The sequence below is a fragment of the Podarcis tiliguerta genome, assembly GCF_965153285.1.
Source record: "Podarcis tiliguerta genome assembly, chromosome: 2".
NCBI lineage: Eukaryota > Metazoa > Chordata > Lepidosauria > Squamata > Lacertidae > Podarcis > Podarcis tiliguerta.
In genome coordinates, this window is record NC_139535.1 from 90,092,358 (window position 1) to 90,117,803 (window position 25,446).

At 46.2% G+C, this 25,446-nt stretch overlaps 1 protein-coding gene across 1 annotated transcript; it reads left to right on the top strand.

Annotated features, from left to right (window-relative positions):
* Window positions 1–3,214: 3,214 nt before the first annotated feature.
* Window positions 3,215–24,770, top strand: MYCBPAP (MYCBP associated protein). The gene is made up of 19 exons (XM_083430007.1): window positions 3,215–3,481; window positions 5,472–5,599; window positions 5,845–6,025; window positions 6,184–6,290; window positions 6,783–6,963; window positions 7,449–7,564; window positions 8,773–8,923; window positions 10,275–10,390; window positions 10,574–10,704; window positions 11,222–11,327; window positions 12,515–12,704; window positions 14,162–14,349; window positions 15,715–15,861; window positions 17,048–17,365; window positions 18,365–18,486; window positions 19,636–19,751; window positions 21,123–21,235; window positions 21,479–21,661; window positions 24,611–24,770. The coding sequence occupies exons 1-19, from the start codon at window positions 3,430–3,432 to the stop codon at window positions 24,710–24,712; spliced, it is 2,748 nt and encodes a 915-aa protein (XP_083286133.1). The 5' UTR covers window positions 3,215–3,429; the 3' UTR covers window positions 24,713–24,770.
* Window positions 24,771–25,446: the final 676 nt, after the last annotated feature.

A 25,446-nucleotide genomic window follows, 5' to 3' on the forward strand; every position in this document is an offset into this window, starting at 1 on the left:
TTAAAGCTTATTACAATCACCCTGGGAGGCAAGAGTAAACTACTAGGGCAGGAATTAAACTTAAAGTGGAATAATTACAGCTTTAATTGCAGCTTCTTTTTACGCTGGATTTCCATCTACTCTTCACTAGTGTGCACATAACTTTTTAATAGGTTTACTATGACTAACAGTCTTTCATATTTGCCATTCTCCTCCTTGCAGTAGCTAAGCTATAGAATCTGCAATGTAAATAGGACAAGCAGACACATTCCCTGCCCGCCAGCTTATAATTTAAAATAGACATGTGAGGAAAAGGACATAAAATATAGGAGATATGGGCTGAGTTGGAGCAGGGTGCAGAAAAGAAGGAGGGGTTCTAATAGAAAAAAAGTGCCTTTCAGACAGAGGGGCTGGAAAATGGCATAGTATGGATTTTGGTGGGAAGGGAATTCAATTAATAACAATGGGGGGGGGAGGGCAGATATGTCAAAGCACATAAAGCCAAAATTGAACAGGCGAACAGAACCAGGAGAAGTAATGTGGGAAAGAAAAAAGAGGAGGCAAAAGGGTTGACAAATTAAAAGGGGAAATGGCTGTATAAGACAAGTTTATATGAACAAGACAGTCAGTTAAAGATGGGAAAATAGGAACAATGTGGTCAAAACCATGGGAAGAAAGAACAAGCCCAAGAGCCGTAGCATATATCTGCATAGCAAATAGTTGAGGGTTGCCTTTAGCTTGTGCTAGACTCCTCCAGTTGGCTAAATGGACAATATGGTGTTGTCTCTTCAGCAACATGGTTGTATGGCAACGACATACTGCACGAAATTACAATTGCAGTCTAGGAACACATCTATTACTCACATCCTTCCCAAAGCAAGTTTGGAACCTGTTGAGGCAGCAATAGCTTTGCAAGAGGAGAGCGCCTTATGATCTCGTGCCTCTGTTATTTGAACCGCAAAGCATATTTAGACCTCACTGGAAAATTAGACTTGACGAAATGATTTCGAAATTTAGGCTGGAATCCTGAACATACTTGCTTGGCAGAGATTCAAACTGAAATCACCGAGACTTGCTTCTGACTAAACAGATTTAACTGAAAGCAAGGAAGGAAAAGAAGGGAACATGTTTTCAGATAATCCCCTGAAAACAACTTTCTATTACATGAGCAAGGAAATGTGTGTACAGTTAAACCGGATGAGCCAAAGGAGCATTCCATCATTTAAATGCTTGGACATTCTGGTTCTAAAATACAAAATAATTTGTCCCATATGGAATTTGATGCAGGGGATCTGTGTGGTCCGGTTTAAAAGAAGAAGAAAAGAAATGGCCAACATACAACAATTTCCCCTCTAACAGTTTATGACCTTTCCCCCCCTTTTGCCATTTTAGTTTCTCTCTCCCCCCCCCCCCTTAAAAAAGAGAGATTATAGGCATTTTGACATTCATGCTTTGGTCCCCTCCCTCCCCAAAGCAGCATAATTTGCCAAAAACCAATGACAGCAGGCAGCAAAATGTTCAAGCCTCCCACACCTGTATTTTTAAAGCCACCTACACAATTAACAATTGTTAATTCTTTAAATGGAGTATCACTTGCTTTGGCCATAAAAATTTTTTTGCATATGATAATTGCTAGTAATAATTTAAAGATTATTTACAGAAATATAAAATTAATGAATGTGAGAACGATGTTGGATGGATGTTAAAGGGTTATTAGTAATAATGTGGTGAAAGAGTATGGAAAATTCGAAGGTTAAAAAGATGAAGAATTTAAGATGTAATACACTAAGATAAAGACAAGGATAAGACAGAGGGAAGGGATTTGCTGATTAAATATTTGAATTGGAATACAGAGAGGGGAGGTGTGGGGAAGTCTGGGAAACAAGCGAATGTAAGTAATATTATGAAAACGGAATTGCTTTTATTTGTTTTCTTTTTATTGTTGTATTTTTCTTCTTTTTTCTATGTGAAAAGCTTAATAAAATATTATTTTTTTAAAAAAGATAATTGCTAGTAAGGTAGCAGAACTCTTATCCTAAAGCAAATGTTTATTCTCAAATAGGGGAGGAGGGGCCAGATTTTTTGGGGGGGAGGGGTGTTCTCCCAGTCCAGTTCTTCCTTGTAGCATTTCCTACGCTAGGATTTTATTTTGGAACTGTCAGGAGCTCACTGGGCGTCTCCTGCAACACTTACGTTTTTACATCACTTAATAGACATGTAAACTAATGGGACTTTTCCTGTCGCCGTCATATCCGAGTTTATGGAGAAACAAGCCTGCTTCAATGGAGTAGGCGGGGAAAACAATGGAATAAGTACCAAAACCCCCGAACTGCGGTGGCGACACCACTTGCTCGCGTATTTGCATCCATGCGGGGGCAGCGCACCCTCTGCTACTTCCCATTTTTAGAAGGTGAAAAGGAAAGGGGATTTGCTCAGAGTTGGAGGCAGCCGGTTGGGTGCTTTTGGAGTTCATAAAGGGCATCCTATTCTACCCCTCCTCTTGCAACTGGAGCCTTGGTGTGTGAACTCGCCACTGGCAGAGGTAATAATAATAATAATAATAATAATAATAATAATAATAATAATTTATTTACACCCCGCCCATCTGGCTGGGTTTCTCAGCCACTCTGGGCGGCTTCCAACAGAACACTAAAATACAAAAAACCTATTAAACATTAAAAGCTTCCCTAAACAGGGCTGCCTTCAGATGTCTTCTAAAAGTTTGGTAGTTATTTTTCTCTTTGACATCTGGTTGGGGAGGAGGAGGCTGCGCATCAAAAACAGCAGCATCAGAAAAGAGGTGGCGTCTGGTGTTAAGCACAAGGTCTGAACTCGCTCCGGGATGACTGTGGGCAGGATTCATGCGCTACAGGGATTAGACTAGATGAGACTTGGGGTCCCTTCCAACGCTATGATTCACAAATGAACCAGGAAGGCAAGCCGGGAGCCACTACTTAGCAGGCATTGCCGCGCAACAAAGCGGGTGCTTTTTCCTTGGAGCCAACCCGAGCCTATGCAGCAAAGCGCGGCTCACAGCAGCTCAACGTGCTTCCGCAGCTGATCTGCAAAACCTGCTCAGCGAGGCACGCGCGGCGCGACTCTCGCCGCACGCGCGCCCCACCTATTGCCTTGGGGTTTTGCACGGTTGCGCCGGCGCGCGCGGAACACGGCGCCCGTGCGCCGAGCCTTGCGCATGCGTCCGGGGACCCGGGCTTTCCTCTCTCCCCTGCACCCTTCTATTGGCCTGTATGGGCGTGGCTCTCCGCTGCCTAATTGGTCCCCCGAGCCCCACCTGGGGGAGGAGAGAGGGGAGGAGCCGCCTCCGGCCGGGCTGTTAGGAGAAAAGTCGTTGCCGTGGAGACGGGAACGCTGCGGGTGGCACGCGCGCGCCTGCTTTTGCGGGGAAAGTAGCGGTTCCCGCGGGTGGCGAGAGCTGGAGGGAGCCTGGGCATGATGAACAAGCCGGGAAAGAAGGACTCGCGCACCAGTAAAACGCCCCCCGGTAGGAAAGGGAATGATAATAATAATAATAATAATAATAATACTCAGCCCATCTGGCTGGGTTTCCCATCAGCCTTGGGAAGGAAGCCGCCTTGCATTAAGCTCGTCATGGAGAGAGCATTTAATTTAAAAGCAAAAGGTGCACACAGGAGGCGCTTACAAGGCGCTCTAGAGCCTTTTTTCATACCACAGCGAAGGATGGAGGCAGGGGTGCGAAACCTGAATAAAATAGGGGGGTGGGAGGGCAGGTAAGCCCCACCCTGCATAATCGATCGCATAACATGGTGCGCGCACACCATTTGGATGGCAGTGCCCATCAACTTTGCGGGGGGGGGGACCTTCAAATATTTTATTGGGGGCCTCGAAGTTGGATTCTGTGGGACGGAGGAGATGGGACATGGGGGTTTTATACCTGGTATTTTACCCTCTAAGAGACTGGTATTGAACATTTAGGAACTGCCGTCTCTGACCTTAGAAGCTGTATACAGTAGTACCTCGGGTTACATATGCTTCAGGTTACAGACGCTTCAGGTTACAGACTCCGCTAACTCAGAAATATTACCTCGGGTTAAGAACTTTGCTTCAGGATGAGAACAGAAATCGTGCTCTGGCGGCACGGCAGCAGCAGGAGGCCCCATTAGCTAAAGTGGTGCTTCAGGTTAAGAACAGTTTCAGATTAAGAACGGACCTCCGGAACGAATTAAGTACTTAACCCAAAGTACCACTGTATTCAAGCAACATAGGAAGTTAGTTGCCTTCCCGCTGTTGACCCGTAATGACTGGCAGTCAGGGGTGCAAACGACTGAACTTGGAGTTGCCTGGGACCTTACGCACTATAACCCTCATTATTGCTGCACCTTTCTATAAGTTCTACAGGTTCCAGGGTTAAGTGTTTGCTCAAACTTAGTCCCTTTCAGCTGGGGCATATCCTGGCAAAAGCACCAGAGATCTCAGTCCTGGGATCACCATCTTCACAGAGGCAGAAAGTGGCACAAAAGGGTAGTAGAGTCAAGCACAGTAAGAGAACAGGGTGCTGATTCTCCTGTGAGAGATCTGAACTGGGGTATGTGTCTGCAAAGTGAGTGCAGGGGCATCTTTCAGTGGCCTTTCAGTTGACGGTTAATTCCTGACAGTAGAAAGAAAGTCCTGCACATGGTGTGGAATTAATTTACAGAATTCGCTGCCATGAGAATTGGCAATGATCACTGGCTTGGTTGGCTTTAAAAGGGGAGTAAACCAATGTGCAGAGAATAGGTCTGTGGCAGAAGTATGTGGCTTCCATCAGGTCTCTGTGTAGAAAGAGATGTACTTCTTTAATAAGACATAAACTTTCCTGTAAGGAAGCACAGAAACGCAGCGCTTAAATGTGTCATATGGTGATCAACTTCACCATGTTTTTGTACAGAGGAGCTGCGAAAAGCAGGTTGACACAAGGAGCTGTGATTGTCCTGAGATGTTGGAATGCTTTGCCCTAGGAAATGCAGCAGGATATGAATCCATGGCTTAAAGGTGGCTTAAATATCCTGCCTTGTTTTGAAGCTATAAGCCATACTTTCTGGGTTTGTCCATAACAGGAAGCTGCTGGGTCCTGGTTTGTTCCAGGCATAGGCAAATTCTGGCTCTCCAGATGTTTGGTACTGCAATTTCTATCATCTCTGACCGCTGGTCCTGTTAGCTAGGGATGATGGGAATTGTAGTCCCAAACATCTGGAGGGCTGGAGTTTGCCTATGCCTGGTTCAGCTGCTTATGCAAAGGGGGAATTGAAGTGGCCAAGAAGAGTCTCCCAGCATCCCACATACAGTTCATGCATATTCTTGGCTTGTTGGGTAGGAGTGTGACCTGTATCTGGATTGAAGCCAGAATGTTGTATAATTCCAATATACACTGGGGATGGAGCAATGCTTTTTCTTTGCCCTGCGATTCTACCAAACTTTAAACTATGTTTTCAAATTGATGAGTGAAATGAAATTTTTGTGGAATTGTATTTCAGAAAAGAAGAGGCAAAAAACATTTGAGCAGCCTTCCTCTCCGGTTCAAGAAGAGCCAGAACCTGTGAGCTGTGTATTGCAAGGAGATGAAATCCAGGCTCTAGCCATCAAGTTGGAAGACTTGGAAAAGGTGGGTGTAGGATGTCAGCAGTCTTTGTGGAAGGCTAGGGTAGCTTCCTAGTGGTGCAGGAATCAAACTGCTAGCACATTAGTGAAGCCAAGCAGGGTCTGGTGTGGTTTCGAAATGGATGCAGAACTGTGTGTTGAGATTCCTGCATTGCATGGTGTTGGACTACCTGCCCCTAAGGTCCTTTCCAACTCTATGATTCCTTCTTTGTTTTTCTCTCCTAAGAATTTCTTGTTTTGTTTCGGTAGCTCCGTACTGCACAACTGCCTCAAGAAGAGAAAGAGAAAGAGAAAGAGAAAGAGAAAATTCCTGTGACCAAGAAGTATCTCATTCGCAAATCCAAGCCCCAAGAAGTTGGGAAGAAGTCATATTTCCTGGTTGCTTATCCAACTACTTCAGATGAAACCAAGAAATCACTGCAATATTCTGGTATAGTCAACCTTCAGTTTTTCCCCCAGAGTGAGGTATGCTAGTTATTGGAAATTCCTGAATAGTTGTTGGAAGTTGTTTTAAAAAAAATATCTCTGAGGTTCGACCTATACAATGGGTCTGATCTATGATTTATTGTTTTGCTGTCTTTGTTGTAGGTCTAGAAGAACCGGTTGTTGATAACTTTGGATATATCCTCCCCCATAGCATATTAGGAACTCTCCAGGAATTCAAGCAAGAAGCTGCAAAAAGAGGGCAGGATCAGGTTGGTTTCAGCTGGTGTATGTAGTATTATTTTGTGGGTTGATTGAGCAGGCATCCCTCAAGGACGTTTTTATGCCAGCAGGACCATGTAGCTGTTTAAATTTTCTAAGCCTGCCATTTTACTGGTGATTTTGTCTGACTTCCTGCATTATATATATATATATATAGAGAGAGAGAGAGAGACAGACTTTTATCCAATGCAGCACTAAGTAAGCATCCCATCAGAGCAAAGATTTATGCTTTTGGAACAGGACATTCTCATTCTGTCCCATGTGCCTCGCTGTACAGGTACCACTGTATAAGGATTCTGTCTGGAATTGCATGGAGTTATGTGTTAATTAGGATAAAGTCTGCAGCCACGCAAACTTTTAATGTGATAAATAGTGGGTGCATCGCATGAGGTCAGTATCTTGCCTATTTGAGGGTGGTTGTTTTTAGGCTGTTGTTCCCTATATGGGAATTAAAGCCTGCACTGCCGTCCCCCCTCCCCCAGGTAGCGAGACTAGTTCCTGATGAATTACTTCATGGAGCGTCAGTCCCACTTTTGGGGAGGTTCAGAGAGAAGCGCGAGGAAGAAAAGAAAAGCGCCCCGTCGCCTTCGCAGCAACACATGGCCCTTCAGAACTGGAACCGCAACATGATGCTCAGGAGGATGCAGCAGAAAAGGCTGTGTGGTAAATAAAATATTGCAGCAAGCGAGTTGCAGGCGTTGCCAAATAAACCTAGATGCACCCATGTTAGTGATGGCGGCTGATGGCACTCCCTCCAGTGCTGACAAGGGCCTTTTCTATCTTTGACTGGAGGGAAGGTTTTAAGTAAGGGAGACAGTGTGGTGTAGTGGGTAGAGGACTGGGCTAGGAGCATCAAGCTCACTGGGTGTGACTTTTGGGGCCAGTCACTTTCTGTCAGCCTAACCTACCTCACGGACTTGTTGTGAGGATAAAATTGAGAGTTGCGGGGGGGGGGGAGAAGAGATGTGCACGCCACCTTCTGAGCAACTTGGAGAAAAGGTGGGGTGTATATTCCGTAATTAATAAGAAGTGATTGTAAGTGTGGAGCTATAACCCAGAGCATAGGGCACGTGCCATGTGGATTTCCTAGACCTTGGGACTGGCCTACAGCATGAGAACAACTGTCTGCCTGTTTGTTTTCTTTTTAGAATGTCTCCACAAATCGGAAAGCAAGCTGCTGATGAACTTTGCGGAGAGTTACAGAAAAATCCAGGAACAGCGTACGCTAATTGACCGCAGCCTCCCTTTTCTGTACCTCGGAAAGGTGACTGTTCTTGATAGCTTACTTCGGGTGACGTTTGAGGAGACTTGTGACAAATTCCACGTCTGCGTAGTTAAGCGTGTTTTGCACATGCACCCTTGAAGTACAGTGGTACCTCGGGTTACATACGCTTCAGGTTACATATACTTCAGGTTACAAACTCTGCTAACCCAAAAATAGTGCTTCAGGTTAAGAACTTTGCTTCAGGATAAGAACAGAAATTGGCCTCCGGCGGCGCGGCAGCACCAGGAGGCCCCATTAGCTAAAGTGGTGCTTCAGGTTAAGAACAGTTTCAAGTTAAGAACGGACCTCCGGAATGAATTAAGTACTTAACCCGAGGTACCACTGTATTCGGGGGTGGGGGGTGGGGGGTGGAATGCAAGTTAGTCAGCTGGGCTTGAACCATTGCTCCAAATGCACCCCCGCAAATGGTAAGATTAAGGTGTTGAATACGGATGTCGAAGGCAAATGTTTAGCTGTAGCAAACCTTTGCAGCAGCACATGTGATTTGTCTGGAGCAAGGCAAAATATGAGCCTTGGGTCAAATAGCCAGACGAAGGCAAACCGTGGCTTAGCTCACAGCAAGTGCAGCAAGGAGGGAGGAGGAGCAATACAGTCACAGCCTCCTCTCCAGGAACTTGCACGCTTGTACATTCATGCAAAGTCATGGTTTGGCTCAGCATTGCATGAGAACCTTCTTGTTACTTCTTAGCTTCAGAACGGTAAGATCGGCAGGTGGGAAAGGCCCAAGAACTCTGCAGTATTTTCTGCAACATAAACAAAAATATTTAACATTCAGTCAACATTTTATTTCTGTTTCAACATGCAAACATGAAGACACCATTTAGCTGTTTTTAATATCTACTTCATCAGATTTGTCATATGCCTTGGTGCCTTTTCATGTCACTGATTTTGAACTTTCGTCGGCTGTGTTGCTTTGAGTGTTTCTGTGTGTGGTTTTAAAAAAAGTAAACTAGAAAAGCAGGGTCATAAATACAGAGATAATATCAAAGCAGGGTTGGATGGAGAGTAATTACAGATAACAAGAAGAGGTCAGGAGGTCACTTTGGTCATCCTTAAACTGAGCAGCTCTTCATAATCCTGAGTCGTATCCTTACCTTGTGTTCTTATTTCCCCCGGGTTGTACCCACATTTTATCCTGTGTCACAAAACCAAACCAAAGCTATGTGACCTTCTGCTTTCTTTCCCAGGGCTTCAATGTAGGGACTGAATTCTGGAACCAGCCTGTGCTCATTGGAGATGAGGTCAATGGACTGGCAGTGACAATGGGCCAAAGCGAGCTTGGCTTCCCAGAAGAAGTCACTCACATTGGCAAACCTCGCAGCATCTGGAAGGAGATGGGTGAGGCACCATGAGCCTATCAGGCTATGGGGGGGGGCAGGTTGCCTAGGATGACTTCAAAGGGGTAGAGTCATTTCCTGTTGCTTTGCTGCAAATGTGATCTTGCAGTCATCCCGCATTTGGGCAGTGGTGCGGCATCCACCTGCGGCACTGTTTGCCGTCGGGCCCTAACGAGGACTGCTGAGATGGTAAATACGGAAAAATCCTTGGGACCGCTTTTCTGCATTGATAGAATGTCCCAACTTTTCCCAGGCAGGATTAATATTAAGCAAGTGTGTGCAGGCAACAGAATAGAGCAGGCATAAGCAACCTTTGGCCCTCCAGATGTTTTGGACTACAATTCCCATCATCCCTGACACTGGTCCTGTTAGCTAGGGATCATGGGAGTTGTAGGCCAAAACATCTGGAGGACCGAAGGTTGCCTATTCCTGGAATAATGCAACTCGTACAGCACGTTGGCGACAAATATTCACACAGTTGTTCAAAAATAATTTTACACCATTTATCAAATATGTGCGAAAGAGACAGTTACTTACAGAGTGCCATGAAAACTTACAAACCACCGATACCTAAAATAAAGTGAACTTGCAATATCAGATTTTACTAGGTTCTTAGAATTTTTTGACTCAGTTTTTCATTTTTTTCTTGTTTTTTAAATAAGTTCAAGAAGATTCAAGAAAAGGGTAAGTTCAACGTTGTTCCCGGTAGCTGTGAGGTGCTGATGAAGCAGCATATGAAGTAATAAAGAAGAGAGGGTGCCAGCGTTCTATCATTGTTTCGCCCTAGTAGTCCAAGAAATTGTATCTTTGGTGGATAGCACACTCCCTGAGCACAGTTTTCTGGGCTTCTTCAGTTGTCTTGTGCCACTGATGCGGCTACTAGTGCTAAATATCTTTAAAGAGGCAATTTCTTGGCTTAAGCATACAAGACTGAATTGCCAACCCCAACAAATTGGCCCCACCGGGGGCAAAACAGCAGCCTCTCAACTGCATGGACTGCCCCCCCCCCCCCCAGTCTGAAAGCAAAACCCGAATGCTAGATTCCTGTAGAGGAAAATGATCGCAGCATGCTGTTAGGTGCCACCACATCTGAGTGCTTTCCCCCAATTGCTGATTATCTGATATGAGGTTGTGCAGGGAGAGGTTGTGTGTGTGTGAAAAGGCATAGAAATCTCCATGCTGCTTGGGAGCTAGAATTTCTGTTCAGATCAGCTTGAATCAGTCAGAAACTGCTATAGCTAAGCTCGCAGCTTGGCATCCATGAGAACACTTTCTATTGAGAAACCTTAAAGCTCAGTTACTAGACCTGTTGGTGTATATATCCGTGGGTCACATTTGGGCGTTCCCCACAGGTACCAGACCTTCAAAATACCTCAGTTTCCATCGCACCTGGGAGAAGAGTCTCTTTCTAAAGCAGCGGCGAAACGAGTTAAAGGATATCTTAGAAAAGCTGGATTTTTACAACCCGGTATGGCGACAATAATTTCAATGCGCAAGGCTGTTCATACGAGGCCAAAGTATAACTTCTTGGTAGCTTTCCCCTTGCCTATAACGTAAATTGTGTTTGGATATTCTGATTTTCCTTTTAAACAATAGAAACAAAGCCAGCACAAATCACAGCACATTTTCTCCCCCTTTCCCTCGAGTTAAGGACCTGGATGGCCTGGAAGTTGTAAGCAAAAATCACCCATACACCAGTGTGACGGCAGAGAGTCTGTCATCCTTAGCAGAGGAAGAAGAGGAAGAAGAAGAAACTAGAGAATTTCCTGAAGAACAACACTGGTGAGTAACGTTTGGCTGAGGACGGGTGGATGAGAGGGCTGGAACAAAGCCTGACTTTGTGAGGACAGCATGGTTTCTCCAAACCCCTATTTCCCATAAAACATTCATTCTGGGGCAGCAGGTATTTGCAGGGTGGGGGAATTAGTGAGTGCAAGAGGCCGCTTATCCTTTTCCCCACCCTCCAATTCTTCTATGCAACACCCTCCCCATTTTATTTTACTTTACCCATTCAGGCTCTGAAACCCAAAGTGAGTTGGGGCTTGGCTCTCCTCTTCTTCTTTTCATGACATGCCTTGTATATCTCCAGATTTGATTTAAAGTGTGTACCCCTCCAGCAGTGGCCTGCACGCAACAATTCTCCATTTAAGAAAACTCTTAAGTTAATGAGTTTTTGGTTAGCAAGAGAAGAAATTACCCATCGGAGGCAAAAAAATTGACTAAATCTTGCCGAGCTACATAATTGATCTTGAATGATTTTCATTTTTATTATTATTTTATTTTTTCCTGTATTTATTAGGGACCCATTAGCAAAGTACCCAGATGTGGTTTCAGCACCAGTGTTGGGCCCGTCTCTGAAGTTCTGCGAACAACCGGCTCGCTGGATCAACACCGCTTCTGAAGAGGTGGGGGGCTTGTCGTGATTGGCATCTGTCTGTCTCGGGAGTGCACCTTTGGGGGTGAAGTCAAACCATTGGAAGGTTACGGCACCTGCTGGGGCTGCAACTGCTGCCTCCTGCACTGTTCTTGCTGCGTTTGCAGTACCAAAGTGACCTTTCCGGGCGCAAGCCCTGGGCAGTGTGGATGGAGATCCTGGGCTGCCCAGACAGCAAGACCCCTCCATCAGACTCGCTGATGTGGTCCAAAGCAAAGCAAAGCAATACATTTGAGTTGCCATAGGAGGCATAAAAGATGTCATCTAGCTGCCTTAAGGACTCCACTCCCGATTTGTGTTGGTCTTACTGCTTAGCCTTTTCTTCTCCCAAAGATGTCCCGCAAAGCAGTGAGCTGTTTACTCCCAAAGCCTTTCTTACGAATGAGTACAGCCCCAAGTCAGCGGAGGTTTAGGGTCAGAGTTTTCCTTCTCCTAGATGGGCTACCTTCCCAGGTTGATGAGCCCCATCTGTCCCTCAATTCCCTCTACAGCACATGCAGAAACTGCCTTCTTGACCGTTGGACCCACTGTCGGTCTCATTCGCTCAACCCACCTGCCTTCGCACGCAGGAGATACAAGAAGTCCCTAACTCACCAAGGGTTTAAGACCCATCGGCTACCCTCACCTGGTCTAGCTGACCGGTTTAAGCTGTGGTCACTTGTTGTGTGCTGACAGCTTCTAGGAGCCACAGGTACGAGGGCAGGAAAGAGGTAGGTTAGGTTTTTAAAATCGTCCCCAAATCCATGCTGCCCTCCAGATATTAGTGGACTCCAACTCCCATCAAACACCACCCGCATGGCTAAGGGTGAGGGATGATGGGAGTTGTAGTGCACAATGTTTAAAGGGCACCTTGTTAGCCGCTCCTGCTCTAGCCTTGTGTCTTGTTTCCATTCAGTTTGTAATCATGTAGGGGTACCTAATGATGCAACAAAAGCTGCCTTCCAAGGCAGATCGTTTCCATGTGCTTTGAATAATGTTCAAAATGTTCATGGGTGTCACATTTTCTGGGTTTTCATTTGCTGAAAGAGATGTAACAGAATCCGGAAGCGGCACTGGCTTTGGCCCTGAGCTGGTAAGGTTTGGGGGGGGGGCAGTGTGGTCATTCCAGCCTTGACGATTTCTGGCATCCTTGTGTTTTGTTTGCTTTTGGCCCAATAGGGTGAAGTTGGCATCGCTGCCCGGGTCACCTTTGAAATTCTAGTAGGTGAGAAAGCTGAATCTCTGCTCACTGTGAGCAATGATGGCACGGCTGCCATCTGGTATGATTGGCGAAGGCTACCTCACCCCTTTAGCTTTCAAGAGAAAAAAAGGAAAGACATGCAGAATTTTTACTTCAACACCAGATCAGGTGGGTGATTCCTCCTCCTGTCCCCGGTCAACGTTTGCAGCATCGATAAAAATGGCAAGTGCAGGCAGACAGGCAGGAAAACTTCTTTAGGAGGTTGAATTGAGCATAACGGTTCTGATCTCAAGTATAAGTTTGATCATCTTTGTGCCCTGGTAGTAGCTAGCAGGTAGCTGCTTAAAGAGGAAGAGAGGCCGAGGGTGGAATTCAATGTTGTGATCTTATAGTCATTCCATCTGTGCAAGCATGACTCCCCTACTCCCCCTCTCCCCTGTGCACTATTCTAGAGTTTCTCCCAACCCACCCAGAGCTAATTTCTGGGGGTGCAAGAAGGGCAGGGGAAAGCTGTGCAAATGGAAGTCCTTGCAAGGGGCTTCTGACTGAGCTTGTTAGGTGACTCCCGCCCTCCACCCATTTTATTTGCATGTGGTACTTCTGTGGCCGGGACGCGGGTGGCACTGTGGGTTAAACCACAGAGCCTAGGACTTGGCGATCAGAAGGTCGGTGGTTCGAATCCCCGCGACGGGGTGAGCTCCCGTTGCTCGGTCCCTGCTCCTGCCAACCTAGCAGTTCGAAAGCATGTCAAAGTGCAAGTAGATAAATAGGTACCGTTCCAGTGGGAAGGTAAACGGCGTTTCCGTGTGCTGCTCTGGTTCTCCAGAAGCGGCTTAGTCTTGCTGGCTACATGACCTGGAAGCTGTACACCAGCTCCCTCAGCCAATAAAGTGAGATGAGCGCCGCAACCCCAGAGTCGGCCACAACTGGACCTAATGGTTAGGGGTCCCTTTACCTTTACATCTTTGGCCAGGCATTGAGGCAAAGGGGATCCTCCTGGGTGGCAAATGAAGAAAAGCTGTTGGAGGTTGTAGAGTCACATGGGTGGGCTTCAACCAGATGGTTAGGATACTGACCATTTGTGCCTAGAGCCTAGTGTCAAAAGTTTGCAGTCGGTTGGATGTGTTTTGTCCAAGGCCAGGTCATTATGTACTGACTAAAGCGATTCTGCTGAACTCTGCCTAATACGTCCCGGTCCAAGGAGCATGATATGTATAAGACAAAATTAACAGGAAGGCTGACAACAGAGGGTGAAGATTATATGGAGTATTCTGGCAAAAGGCCACCTAATAAACTGAAATCATTGTCTTCCTTCTGTTCCTCCTTGGGCCATTTTGCACACTACACAATGACAAAGGCATGCTTAGCGGCGCCTCTACATGAAATAGGGGGCTGTGGCCATCCTACATGCACTTGTATAATTCACACTGCGGCAAACACATGTTTTTTGCAAACCTGTGTTACATCCTTGCAAAATCCTTGAGGACTCTTGCTTGTTGATAGATGGGGATATGAATCTGAAAATATGTGAATGAAAACTAAAGCAATGTGTGAAGCTGCTGTCAGAGGAGTTGCCTTGCCAGTGGAAACTGCAATGCATCCCTGTTCCCTTCTGTTCCTGTTAGGCGTTATCCTACCTAGAGAAACCAGGAAGTTTTCTTTCATCTTCAAGGCGATAAATGCAGGCATCTTCACAGAGTCCTGGGAGTTTGGCACTCGTCCTGTGTTGTTAGGAGGTGCTATGTTGCAAGTGACCCTGTGGGGAATTGCTGTGTATGAAGATATATCAGCTGATCTCAGGAACGAGATAGAGGTAATCAAACAGGGGCTACGAACATTGTGGGTTATCGGGTGCTCTAAGGTTAGATGTCTTTTGTGAGATGAGTAGGCTTGAGCACACATTCTGTTTGCTCATGGGGAAAGATACCTTCCTTGTCATGGTCACACGGATGAAAGAATGCCATCGGGAATTTCTGTAGAGCAGGGTTTGGTTAGCCGGTGACCCTCCAGATGTTGCTGGAAACTACGGCTCCCATCATTCCTGACTGTTGGCCATATTGGCTGGTCCTGAGGGAAGTTGAGTCCATCACCACCAAGTCCATCACTGTCACTGAAAGATTCAGGACTATGCCTCTCTTACGTAGTGTACAGTTTGCATGCAAGCCTGCAGTTCTCACGTGTTACCCTGGATCTTTTGACATTAAGACCTGGTTGCGCTCCAGATTCTGGCACCCCCTTAGCTAACAAAAAGCGCACTTTACTGTATCGGGGGAGAGTGAAGGGTTGGGCTTGCCAGAGAAGAAGGGATCTTTAGCTCTTGTGTCCTCAGTATCCAAAAGCTTCCTGGTTGCTGAGGTGAAAAGCATCAACTTTTGCCCAACTTGGGCTTAAAAATAAAAAAAACAAGAACAAAGGCTTCCAATCATGTCAGGAAAGGTTTGTCCTCAATCTCTTGAGAAATGGTTTCTAAAAATACATCTTCATTCTGCCCTCCAGTTTGGTGGGGGAGAAATAGATCAAGTTATCTTTGGGGCTTTTCTGGAAGGAACCTCAGACCATTGAAACTTCTTGATTAGTTAAGGTGTGGAGGTAGGAGCAGCAAGGAAGGAGTGACATTTTAGGTGATCTTATCTTGGCTTAACACTCCCAGGAGGAGATTACATTTACAAGTGATAAGAGAAGGTGGCAAAGATCTGCAGTGAAGGGGACAACGGGCTCAGCATGAGCAGTTGCAACTCAGCTTGCTGGTGTTCCCTGGCTGACTAGGCTCAGCATGAGCAGTTGCAACTCAGCTTGCTGGTGTTCCCTGGCTGACTATAATGGACCGTTCCCTTTTTGCCTCTCCAGGCCAAAGCAGAACTTCCAGGCAGGACCAGGGAGACCAGAGTTTAAACCTCCACTCATTCATGAAGCCCATTAGGCGACCTTGGGCCGCTCACACTTTTACAGTGACCTTGTGAGGCTGGCTGGGCAGAGATGCTGAAATAGAAGGGAGGGAGAGAAACAGTCTCCCCATAGCCCTTGTTCATCTGGGCAGTGGCAGAGGGCAGAGTTTCCTTCCTCTTTGCTTCTGCCGCCCTGAGGCGACATTGCATGTTTATGTATTTATCTCTCCATGTGCCTCAGCAACAGGAATGTGCATACCCAAACTTCCATGTGCTTTTCTTGGAAATGGCAGGAAGAGCTAGAAGCCCGGGAAGTTGCTGTCATAGTGGAAGAGAATCTGAAGGACCTGCTTGATCGAATCCGTGTGCCAGAGCGACCACGGTCTCCTCACGATGCGTATGTCACAGAGGAAGAGCTATTCCACAGAATGAACCCAGAGGTATCTTTCTGCTTTGGAGTGAGAGGGTGCTGTTGGTTTTTTATGGGTCAGGATGTCAGGAATCAGCTTTAGGGTTCATGCGCTGCACTCCTGTCTCTATTTAGAAGTGTGTGCCACAGAGTTACATGGTACTTACTCCTATCTAAGTGTATACAGGACTGTTGGCTTAGTCACTGAGGCCTGGAGGACGGGGCTCAATGTTACAGTGGTACCTCAGGTTACATACGCTTCAGGTTAAAGACTCCGCTAACCCAGAAATAGTGCTTCAGGTGAAGAACTTTGCTTCAGGATGAGAACAGAAATCGTGCTCTGACGGCGCGGCGGCAGCAGGAGGCCCCATCAGCTAAAGTGGTGCTTTAGGTTAAGAACAGTTTCAGGTTAACTACGGACCTCCGGAACGAATGAAGTACCACTGTACTTTAAAAACTGAGACTGACTGACTTTTCACAACATTCCTTATTGAGGAACATTTGTATTTCTGTTGCCTAATGGCTAGAAGGAAGAGTTTTGAACTTTGAAGGGATTGTGGACTTTAGTGACACAGTCCCCCTCCCCTAAGAGGAGCTGTAGCCGCTGTTTCCAGAACTTAGCCAGCATACTCTCAGTCTGTTAATTATGAGAATCTTAAATCTCGGGGTTATGCTTTCGAGCCCCACGTTGGGCAAAAGATTCCTGCATCGCAAGGGGTCCCTTCCAGCTCTACAATTCTGTGATTCTACAATGCTGCTCCTGTCAGGCGATTTCAGGGAAGAAGCTAGGCCAAGATGTTGTTTAACAAAGGAACAGCTTTATTGTAAGAGAACACGATTCACTGCCCCAGAGCCACCTATAGTTGAAGCAGCAATTGTTAACTCTACATCACAACTCCCATGGCAGATCTGGGAGCCATTTTTTATTTATTTATATTGGGCTGGCATATCAAGTTCTACCCTAAAATGGGATTTCTACATCATGGAATCTATCGGAATCTGTTTAAGTATGTTAATATCATAGCGTATTTAATCCTTCTGTACTGTCCTTATCTTCTGAATACCAGTTGTTGGGCCTTGCAAGTAGGGAAGGTGCTCTTGTTTTGGGGTCCTGCTTGTTGGGGTTCCCACGAGCATCTGGTTGGCTACGGTGAGAAGAGAGTGATGGACCAGAGGGGCTTTTCTTACGTTCTTCCCTTATCTTCTCCCGCTTTCAGTTGTACTACCAGCACCAAGTGGTAAAGGAGCTGTATGAGCTGTGGAATAAACTCATGAATCCTCCATACGAGGAGGAGATGAGGAAAAGCATTGCTACCCAAGAAGAAGCCTCTCTACCCAAGAGTGGTGGGGAGTCTCGGCAGAAGAGTCCCGACGAATTGCCCCGTAAGAGTGTGTCCCCAGATGATTCTTCGGTGAGGAAGTCCATGGTGGAGGAGCTGGCCGGCAAGCTGAGTAGGTCTGATGTGGAGGACGTCAACCGAATGGAGGACATCAACCGAGTGGAGTGGAATCTGTCCATCTTTGATTTCAAACAGGTGCTTGATTCGGGCGTTCCTTACTTCTCCTGGCTCTGCCCTGTTCCTAGAAAGACTCGGCATTGTTATCAACATATCCAAATTTTGTTTATTGAAGGCAGCTAGATTGAAAGAAGAATCAGTGTCTAGGACTTGAGACACTGGAATGTGGTGTGTACAAACATGCTGTCTTAAGACGCTTGCACGAGTAACCCCGGAAGAGCAATGCATCGTTAGTTCTATTTCCCAGTGATTGTCTTTATTTTCCAAGCCAGCTTCCAGAGATCCAGCCCACTTCCAATTCTATTATCTTCATTAGAAACTCAAATGCAAATATGGCTTTTCATATGTTTAGTCCCATGTCATTTTTTTAAGGTGGATGCCAAAAGGGAGAATCCCTGTATCCAGCAAATGCAGATCTTGTGGTTCAGTCATTCAGTAAAGGGATGCGGGTGGTGCTGTGGTCTAAACCACTGAGTCTCTTGGGCTTGCTGATCAGAAGGTCGGTGGTTCGAATCCCTGCGACGGGGTTAGCTCCCATTGCTCTGTCCTAGCTCCTGCCAACCTGGCAGTTCAAAAGCACGCCCCTGCAAGTAGATCAGTACCGCTGTGGCAGGAAGGTAAACGGCCTTTCTGTGCGCTCTGATTTCCGTCACGTTGTTCTGTTGCACCAGAAGTGGATTAGTCATGCTGGCCACATGACCCGGAAAGCTGTCTGTGGACAAACGCCAGCTCCCTCGGCCTGAAAGCGAGATGAGCGCTGCAACCCCATAGTCACCTTTAACTGGACTTAACCATCCAGGGGTCCTTTCCCTTGGTCAGGGGAGTGTTGGAGGTGTGGAAGCATTACAAGGCTGAGGCCAGCTATTAACTTTCACAGAGGCTGCTAGAGGTGGGGCAGCTCTTTTGCCCAAATTTTTCATTCTACCGGGCATGGTGATCTTGGTGTGGCCGTGGATAGCCAGGAACATTTGGTGTTACTAAACCGAGAAATGTTGGCTGTGATTTCTCTCTCGTTAGACTTTGCTGACAATCCCCGAGGAAGAGGAACGAGAAGCTGCCCTGGCCCAGCTCAATAAAGCAGCCTTGGAGCTTTGTTATCCACCAGTGATGCCTCAGACAGACCTCCTTTACCAAATATGGTATGTTGTGGGTGCTTGCAAAGCAGGGATGGGGGACCCTGTGGCCCTTGAGATGTTGCTGAAATCCAACTCCCATCAACCCCAACTAGCATGGCCAGTGGCAAGGGAGAAGGGGAGCTGGAGTTCAGCAGCATCTGGAAGGTCAAAGGCTCCCCACAACTGCTGTAAAGGATTGATTTTGTCCACCAGACACCTTACGCTAGCTGACTGGTAACATTGTCAGCCAAATTAGAATTGATCAGGGGTCTGGAAACCAAGCCATATGAGGAACGGTTGAAGGAGCTGGGTATGTTTAGCTGGAAAAGAGGAGACTGAGAGGAGATACAATAGCCATCTTCAAATATCTCAAGGACTGTCACACGGAAGAGGGAACAAGCTTGGGAGGGTAGGACATGAACCAATGGACATGAACCAATGGCTTCAAGTTACAAGAAAGGAGATTCCAACTAAACATAAGAACTTTCTGACAGTAAGAGCTGCTCTACAATGGAACGTTCTCCTTGGACGTCTTTAAGCAGAGGTGGTACGGCCATCTGCCATGGATGCTTTAGCTGAGATTGCTGCATTGCAGGGGGTTGGACTAGATGACCCATGGGGTCCCCCAATTCTACGATTCTGTTATCCCCTCCAGAAGCAAACCCAAATGCTATGTAGAGTAGAGAAGAAGCTGGGGCTCCCAACAGGTGGGTTGATCCATGTTAAGAGGAGGAAAGGTATTTTGGGGTGCTGGGTGGCTCACAGTTGTCTTCGTTCTTAAGCCAATTCTAGATGTAGTTGGGTTTGTTTATTTATTCCACAGTCCCTTCTTCCAAGGAGTTCAGGGAAGCATTGTATTGCTCTTCTCCTTCCTCCATTTCCCGCTCCTTGCAACAACCTTCTTGATTGGCCTGACAGATGGTGACTGGCCCCAGGTCATTGACTTGAGCTGGGTAGTTAGTTGGACCAAGCTGATGGTAGTTGGAATGTGACAGCACTTGGAGCTTCCTTTTCCTGCCTTGTCGCGTTAACATGGGGCGGCTCCTGCTAGTTTCAGGCTGCCTTTGGTTCTGAAGGTGGAGAAAAACCATTGAAAAACAGGTAGCAACATTCTGTTGCTCTCTCAGGCCCCTCCTCCTCCTCAGACTTAAATTAGTTCCTTTTTCATTGCAGTTTCCAGTTGTGGCGTGAAGTGATCGATGGTCTGGTGAGCCGTTCGCTGGTGCTCAGGTCGCTGCTTGGTATGCCTGAGAAGGATACGTACGTAGAAATGGTTCCAGAGGAAGTAGGTGAGCTATTCTGTCAACGGAGGAGATCTTTCTGTGGAGCTTGGCAGAATCTGGAGAGGCCAGGAGTGCAGCCTGCCAATCCAGCTATGTAGTTAATGACCTCGTCATGCTAGGATGGAATGCGAGTGGCACTGTTGTCTAATCCACTGAGCCTCTTGGGCTTGCTGATCAGAAGGTTGGCAGTTTGATTCCCTGCAAACGTTGCTCTGTCCCAGCTCCTGCCAACCTAGCAGTTCGAAAGCATGGCAGTGCAAGTAGATAAACAGGTACTGGTGTGGCGGGAATGTAAATGGTGTTTCCATGCGCTCTGGCTTTAACCATCCAAGGCTCCTTCACCTTTTACCATGCTAGGTTGTCATGCCAGTGTTGTTGTTGTTGACAATTTCATTTCTATGATGCTTTATATTTTTAAGAAAAAACATCTCAAAGTGGTTTACAACCTACATCAAAACATCAAATGAAACAATCAAGGATAAAACATTGCTGAAGAAAGTAAAATATAAAGTATACATGGTGGAACGCTCTGCCTCATGAGACCAGGACCCTGCAGGGATCTGGGGACACTTTTCAACTTCAATGTTCTGTAATGATTTTATTTTCTCTCCTTTTACTACACCCTATCTTCTATCTCTTCTATCAAAGCAATATTATAGTAAGTCCTATTTTTTTTCTGTGGCTCATGCTTCAAATCCTGCTTGCAAGTTCATCATACTATAATATTTCTTTAAATAATAATAATTATATTTCCCATTCTTTTGACTAAGATCAAGTGTAGTATCTGCTCTTAAAAAACAGGTACTACACTTGATCGTAGTCAAAAGGCTGGGAAATACTATTATTTACAGAAATATTATAGTATATATTATATTATACGGTATAGTATATATTCAAAGCAGCATAATTAACAGGAAGCTAAAAGTTTAGTATGAATGAGCAACCAAGTGGACTCTTGGAGAGGAGATTGCAGCTGTTTTGTTCCTCCCCAGTCGTTTTGCTGCTGAGCTAAGCTAAACTAAGCCATGGTTTGTTGTAGTGCAAGTTCATCTGAACTTGGGTTTAGCGTTCTCCAAACAAATCACAAGTAGGTCAGCTCAGCTCAGCAGCGAAACAACCAGGGAGGAGCAAAGCCTTTGCAGTCTCTGCTCCGGAAGCCTGCATGTTTGTGTGTTCATGCTAAGCCATGGTTTGGTTTAGGGTAATGTGCAAATGATGCTTGTTGAACAGGATCTCAGATGTTCCTGACTTCTCAGAGCTTGGTACTAGTTACCTGGCAAGAAAAGTAGATGACGGTGACAGGTGAAATAATGGAAAGTTGTCACTTCTAGTCTAAAGAGGGTTCAGTTTAGCAAACCCGCTGTGTTTTCTGCGCAGTTGAGGTGAAGCCAATTACCGCGAAGACAGGGAAAGAGGACCGGAAACTTCAGAAAGAAGACAAGAAGGCTGCAAAGGAAAAAGACAAAGAAAAAGCGAAAGCGGCCAAAGAGGTACATAGCTGGACTCTTGTAAGATACGAAAGCTGGAAACGAAGGACTTGGTTCCAAGGAAGTATTTGAAAAGGATTTTAGAGCTTCTGAACAGAGCTGCCTCTTTGCTGTGAAAGGGCGGTTTCCTTCGGACGTGCAACTTGCTGGGAAATACACATGAGAAGACGTTCATGTGACGTATGTCCTCAGCTTGCTCCGAGCTCTCTCTATAGTCTATATCATACCTGTGTTTTTTCTAAACAGGAACGTCCAAAAAGCACGAAAGCCAAATTGAAAGAAGAGAGAAAAGCAAGAGGTTCCACAAAGGAGACAAAGGAGTCTGTCTCTGCGTCACAGGAAGCTGCAGGGTCAGAGGCCCAAGAAGCTCACCAAGAACAAGTGGACCCAATCCTGCAGGAAAAGTACCACGAGAAACTTTATGTCGAAGTAAGTCGGTGTGCCCAGCCTTGTCACCTTTTGTCCATTTCCTTACTGCTTTAGCTAAAGTTCTGAACCCTGTTATTTGTAGGTATGTACTGTTAATGCGGGTGGCGCTGTGGGTAAAAGCCTCAGCGCCTAGGGCTTGCCGATCGAAAGGCCGGCGGTTTGAATCCCTGCGGCGGGGTGCGCTCCCGTTGCTCGGTCCCAGCGCCTGCCAACCTAGCAGTTCGAAAGCACCCCCGGGTGCAAGTAGATAAATAGGGACCGCTTACTAGCGGGAAGGTAAACGGCGTTTCCGTGTGCTGCGCTGGCTCGCCAGAGCAGCTTCGTCACGCTGGCCATGTGACCCGGAAGTGTCTCCGGGCAGCGCTGGCCCCCAGCCTCTTAAGTGAGATGGGCGCACAACCCTAGAGTCGGACACGACTGGCCCGTACGGGCAGGGGTACCTTTACCTTACTGTTAATGCGGGTGGCGTTGTGGTCTAAACCACAGAGCCTAGGGCTTGCTGATCAGAAGGTTGGCGGTTTGAATCCCCGCGACGGGGTTAGCTCCCAATGCTCGGTCCCAGCTCCTGCCAATCTAGCAGTTTGAAAGATGTCAAAGTGCAAGTAGATAAATAGGTACCACTCTGGTGGGAAGGTAAACGGTGTTTCCGTGTGCTGCTCTGGTTCGTCATGCTGGCCACAGGACCCGGAAAAACTATCTGTGAACAAACGCCGGCTTCCTCGGCCAGTAAAGCGAGATGAGCTCTGCAACGCCAGAGTCCTCCATGACTGGACTTAACAGTCAGGGGTCCCTTTACCTTTACTGTTAAAACTAGTGGGCCTTGCTTCTGAACAAATGTGTCTAGGATGAGGCTGCTTGTCATCTTCTCCCAGTTGCTTTTTCATTTTGTGCCATCTTTTCAACATACGGCAATTGATGTCAGGCTTAGAACTTGCTGTGCATTTGTGACAGACAGGCAACTGTTTAATCCGGGCTCCTGAGATGAAAGTTAAAACTTCTCTATAATGAGTCCTTCATGCATGCATTGCTTTTGAAATGGGTACCTTCTCCGCAAGTTCAGAGTGACTTTTTCATTTGCTTCCTCAAGCTGATCTAGCAGAGTTATCTTCTGTGATAACACAAAGGCCAGGCATTAGGGAGAAATAGTGTCTCCGGCAGTCCTGAAACATGAATCGATGCTCCCCACTGACTTCTTCTCAGTGCTCAGACTTGAGACTTGATAGACCGATGGAATAATTACACTTTTTGTCTCCTAACAGCATAGGGCTAGGTAGCAAAGAAATTTAGGTAGGGCTGCTATTCTGGAATAAACTCAGCCAGAACCATAACATTTTAATACAATCTATGGCCTTTTAAACTGGGGGGCAATTGTTTTTGTTTGTTTTTATATTCTAAATGAAGGGTGGTATAGAAATTTAATAATAAAAATACAGTCATACCTTGGATCCCAAACGCTCTGGAACTCGGATGTTTTGGCTCCTGAACGCCGCAAACCCAGAAGTAAGTGTTCCGGTTTGCAAACGTTCTTTGGAACCTGAACATCCACGGGTTCTGATTGGCTGCAAGAGCTTGAGAGACTCCTGCCTGACATCCTGGAGAGCTGCCGCCGGTTGGTTTAGACAGAACTGAGCTAGATAGGCTAATGATCTGATAAGGCAGCTTCCTCTGTTCCTAAAATCCTATCCATGTCTACTGAGCCACACTTGAGTATGCAGTGGGCAAGTGTGCATTTCATGGCCATCTAATTCCTGCCACTTCTCACCCCTGATCTTAGCTTAGGAGGGCAGGCTAGACCAGCACCTGAGGGCCATTCCAGGATCTCCCAGGACAGCCAGCAGGCACGATAACCTGCCTTCAACCTCCACTAGCCAAAATGATATACGGGGTTGCATCTTCTTCAGCTGAGCAGGTCAAACACGAGAGAGAAAACATGGGACAGAGAGTGCTTCCCAAAATTTTATGAAGCACTTAACCTGTTGAAATGACAATTCCGCCCTGCCTCTAAATGCAGAGTCCTCTTTTGCACCTGTGTGAGGCAAGGTTTCAGCCTTTCCTCAGCCCACTGAAAAGAAAGATGGGCAGCACGTTACAGCACAGTCCTAATGTCTGCTCCAAAGTCCTGTTGAATTCAGTGGGCCTTATTCCCAAGTTTAGTGAGGCTAGGACTACAGCTTTACATGTACCCCAAATAGTATATGTTTATATCATAGATAGGAAACTAAGGCCCAGGGGCCGGATCCGGCCCAATCGCCTTCTAAATCCAGCCCACGGATGGTCCAGGAATCAGCGTGTTTTTACATGACCAGAATGTGTCCTTTTATTTAAAATGCATCTCTGGGTTATTTGTGGGGCCTGCCTGGTGTTTTTACGTGAGTAGAACGTATGCTTTTATTTAAAATGCATCTCTGGGTTATTTGTGGGGCATAGGAATTCCTTCATTCCCCCCCCCCGAAAAAATATAGTCCGGCCCCCCACAAGGTCTGTGGGACTGTGGACTGGCCCCCTGCTGAAAAAGTTTGCTGACCCCTGGTTTATATGTTTGTAGCTTCCTCAGCCATTACACTAATGGAACAAAGAGGCTTTAGGAGCTGTTGGGATTGCTCCAATTTGTCACTGATGATGGAATTCTGCAGCAGTAATGTAGAGGGTTATCCTCAGTTGCAGTTGGTCATTAAGGCTGCAGTCCTACATCCATGTATCTCAGAGCAAGCCCCACAGAGCATTCAGTGGGGCATACTTCTGAACAGACATGTACTGTACAGGGTTGCTCTGTTAAAGGCTGAAAAATGCCTCTCTCACACACAGAGGATGTTTCTTATGGGATGCCTGCACACACAAAAAAACCACCTGAGAAAAACCATACTTGACTGTCTGTTCATGTGTACCTTTCTACTGGGACTTTGCTGTCCACACTTTTGTCCTGAAAGTTTTTTTGACTCCTGTTCTTAGGTTTATGGACTGCTGGATTCAATGGTGAGCAGAATGCTTTCCCTTTTTGAAGTGCTGAAGAATGATCCCTTAGAAAAGAAGAACAAGCCACCTTTTGTCTAAATACTACTGATTTCATAATGAAATGATAATAATAATAATAAACCCTGTTTATATATGCTGTGCCAGAGCAGTTTCCTTTTGTTTATAAAGCTGCCAATTGGTTAAATAGACATGAGGCCTAATCTGCACAATTAACTCTGCCACAGTTGGCTGGCACTACTCGTTTCTCTGTACTCTGCTGTGTATAGCCCTGTCGAAAATTTCGGGGTGTAATTAAGGGCAATCCACATTGGTTTTCAGACCAATGCTATGACTGGCTTCATACATTAACAACGACATGATTGAACCCAGGAGTAGATCATAACAACTTCTTCTTCTTCTTCTTCTTCTTCTTCTTCTTCTTCTTCTTCTTCTTCTTCTTCTTGTGATTCACCATCAAGTTCCCTCTTCCTCATGAAAACAGATTTCAGGCAGCTATTTCTATATGCATTGCAGAGCCCCGGATTATGATTGTTGGAGCCTGCAGAGCTCCATCAATGCTATAGTAGCCTGTTTACAGACAAGGGCTTTTCAGAAGCTTGGGAGTGGAATTGTTCAGCTATGGTGCTTCTCCCCCGCCCTGGCAAGGAAATGCCCCATCAAGCTGGTTTTGTAGTTCTTCAAGCAAAAACCCTAAACTCATACCCACCAAGCAGCATGGCCAGCCCTCCTGTGATTGATGTACAAGGATCTGCTGAGGGCATGTCTTTGGTCGTCCCCATGGGACCACTAGCGATGAGCAGCCCTCTGGGAAA

What these genes read in the sequence shown, in the direction of transcription:
- MYCBPAP (XM_083430007.1), top strand. Translation starts at nt 3,430, where the DNA reads ATGATGAACAAGCCGGGAAAGAAGGACTCGCGCACCAGTAAAACGCCC. An exon ending in TTACTTCAACACCAGATCAG is followed by an intron (nt 12,705 to 14,161) that starts GTGGGTGATTCC and finishes TGTTCCTGTTAG; the next exon opens with GCGTTATCCTACCTAGAGAA. An exon ending in AATGGTTCCAGAGGAAGTAG is followed by an intron (nt 19,752 to 21,122) that starts GTGAGCTATTCT and finishes TTTTCTGCGCAG; the next exon opens with TTGAGGTGAAGCCAATTACC.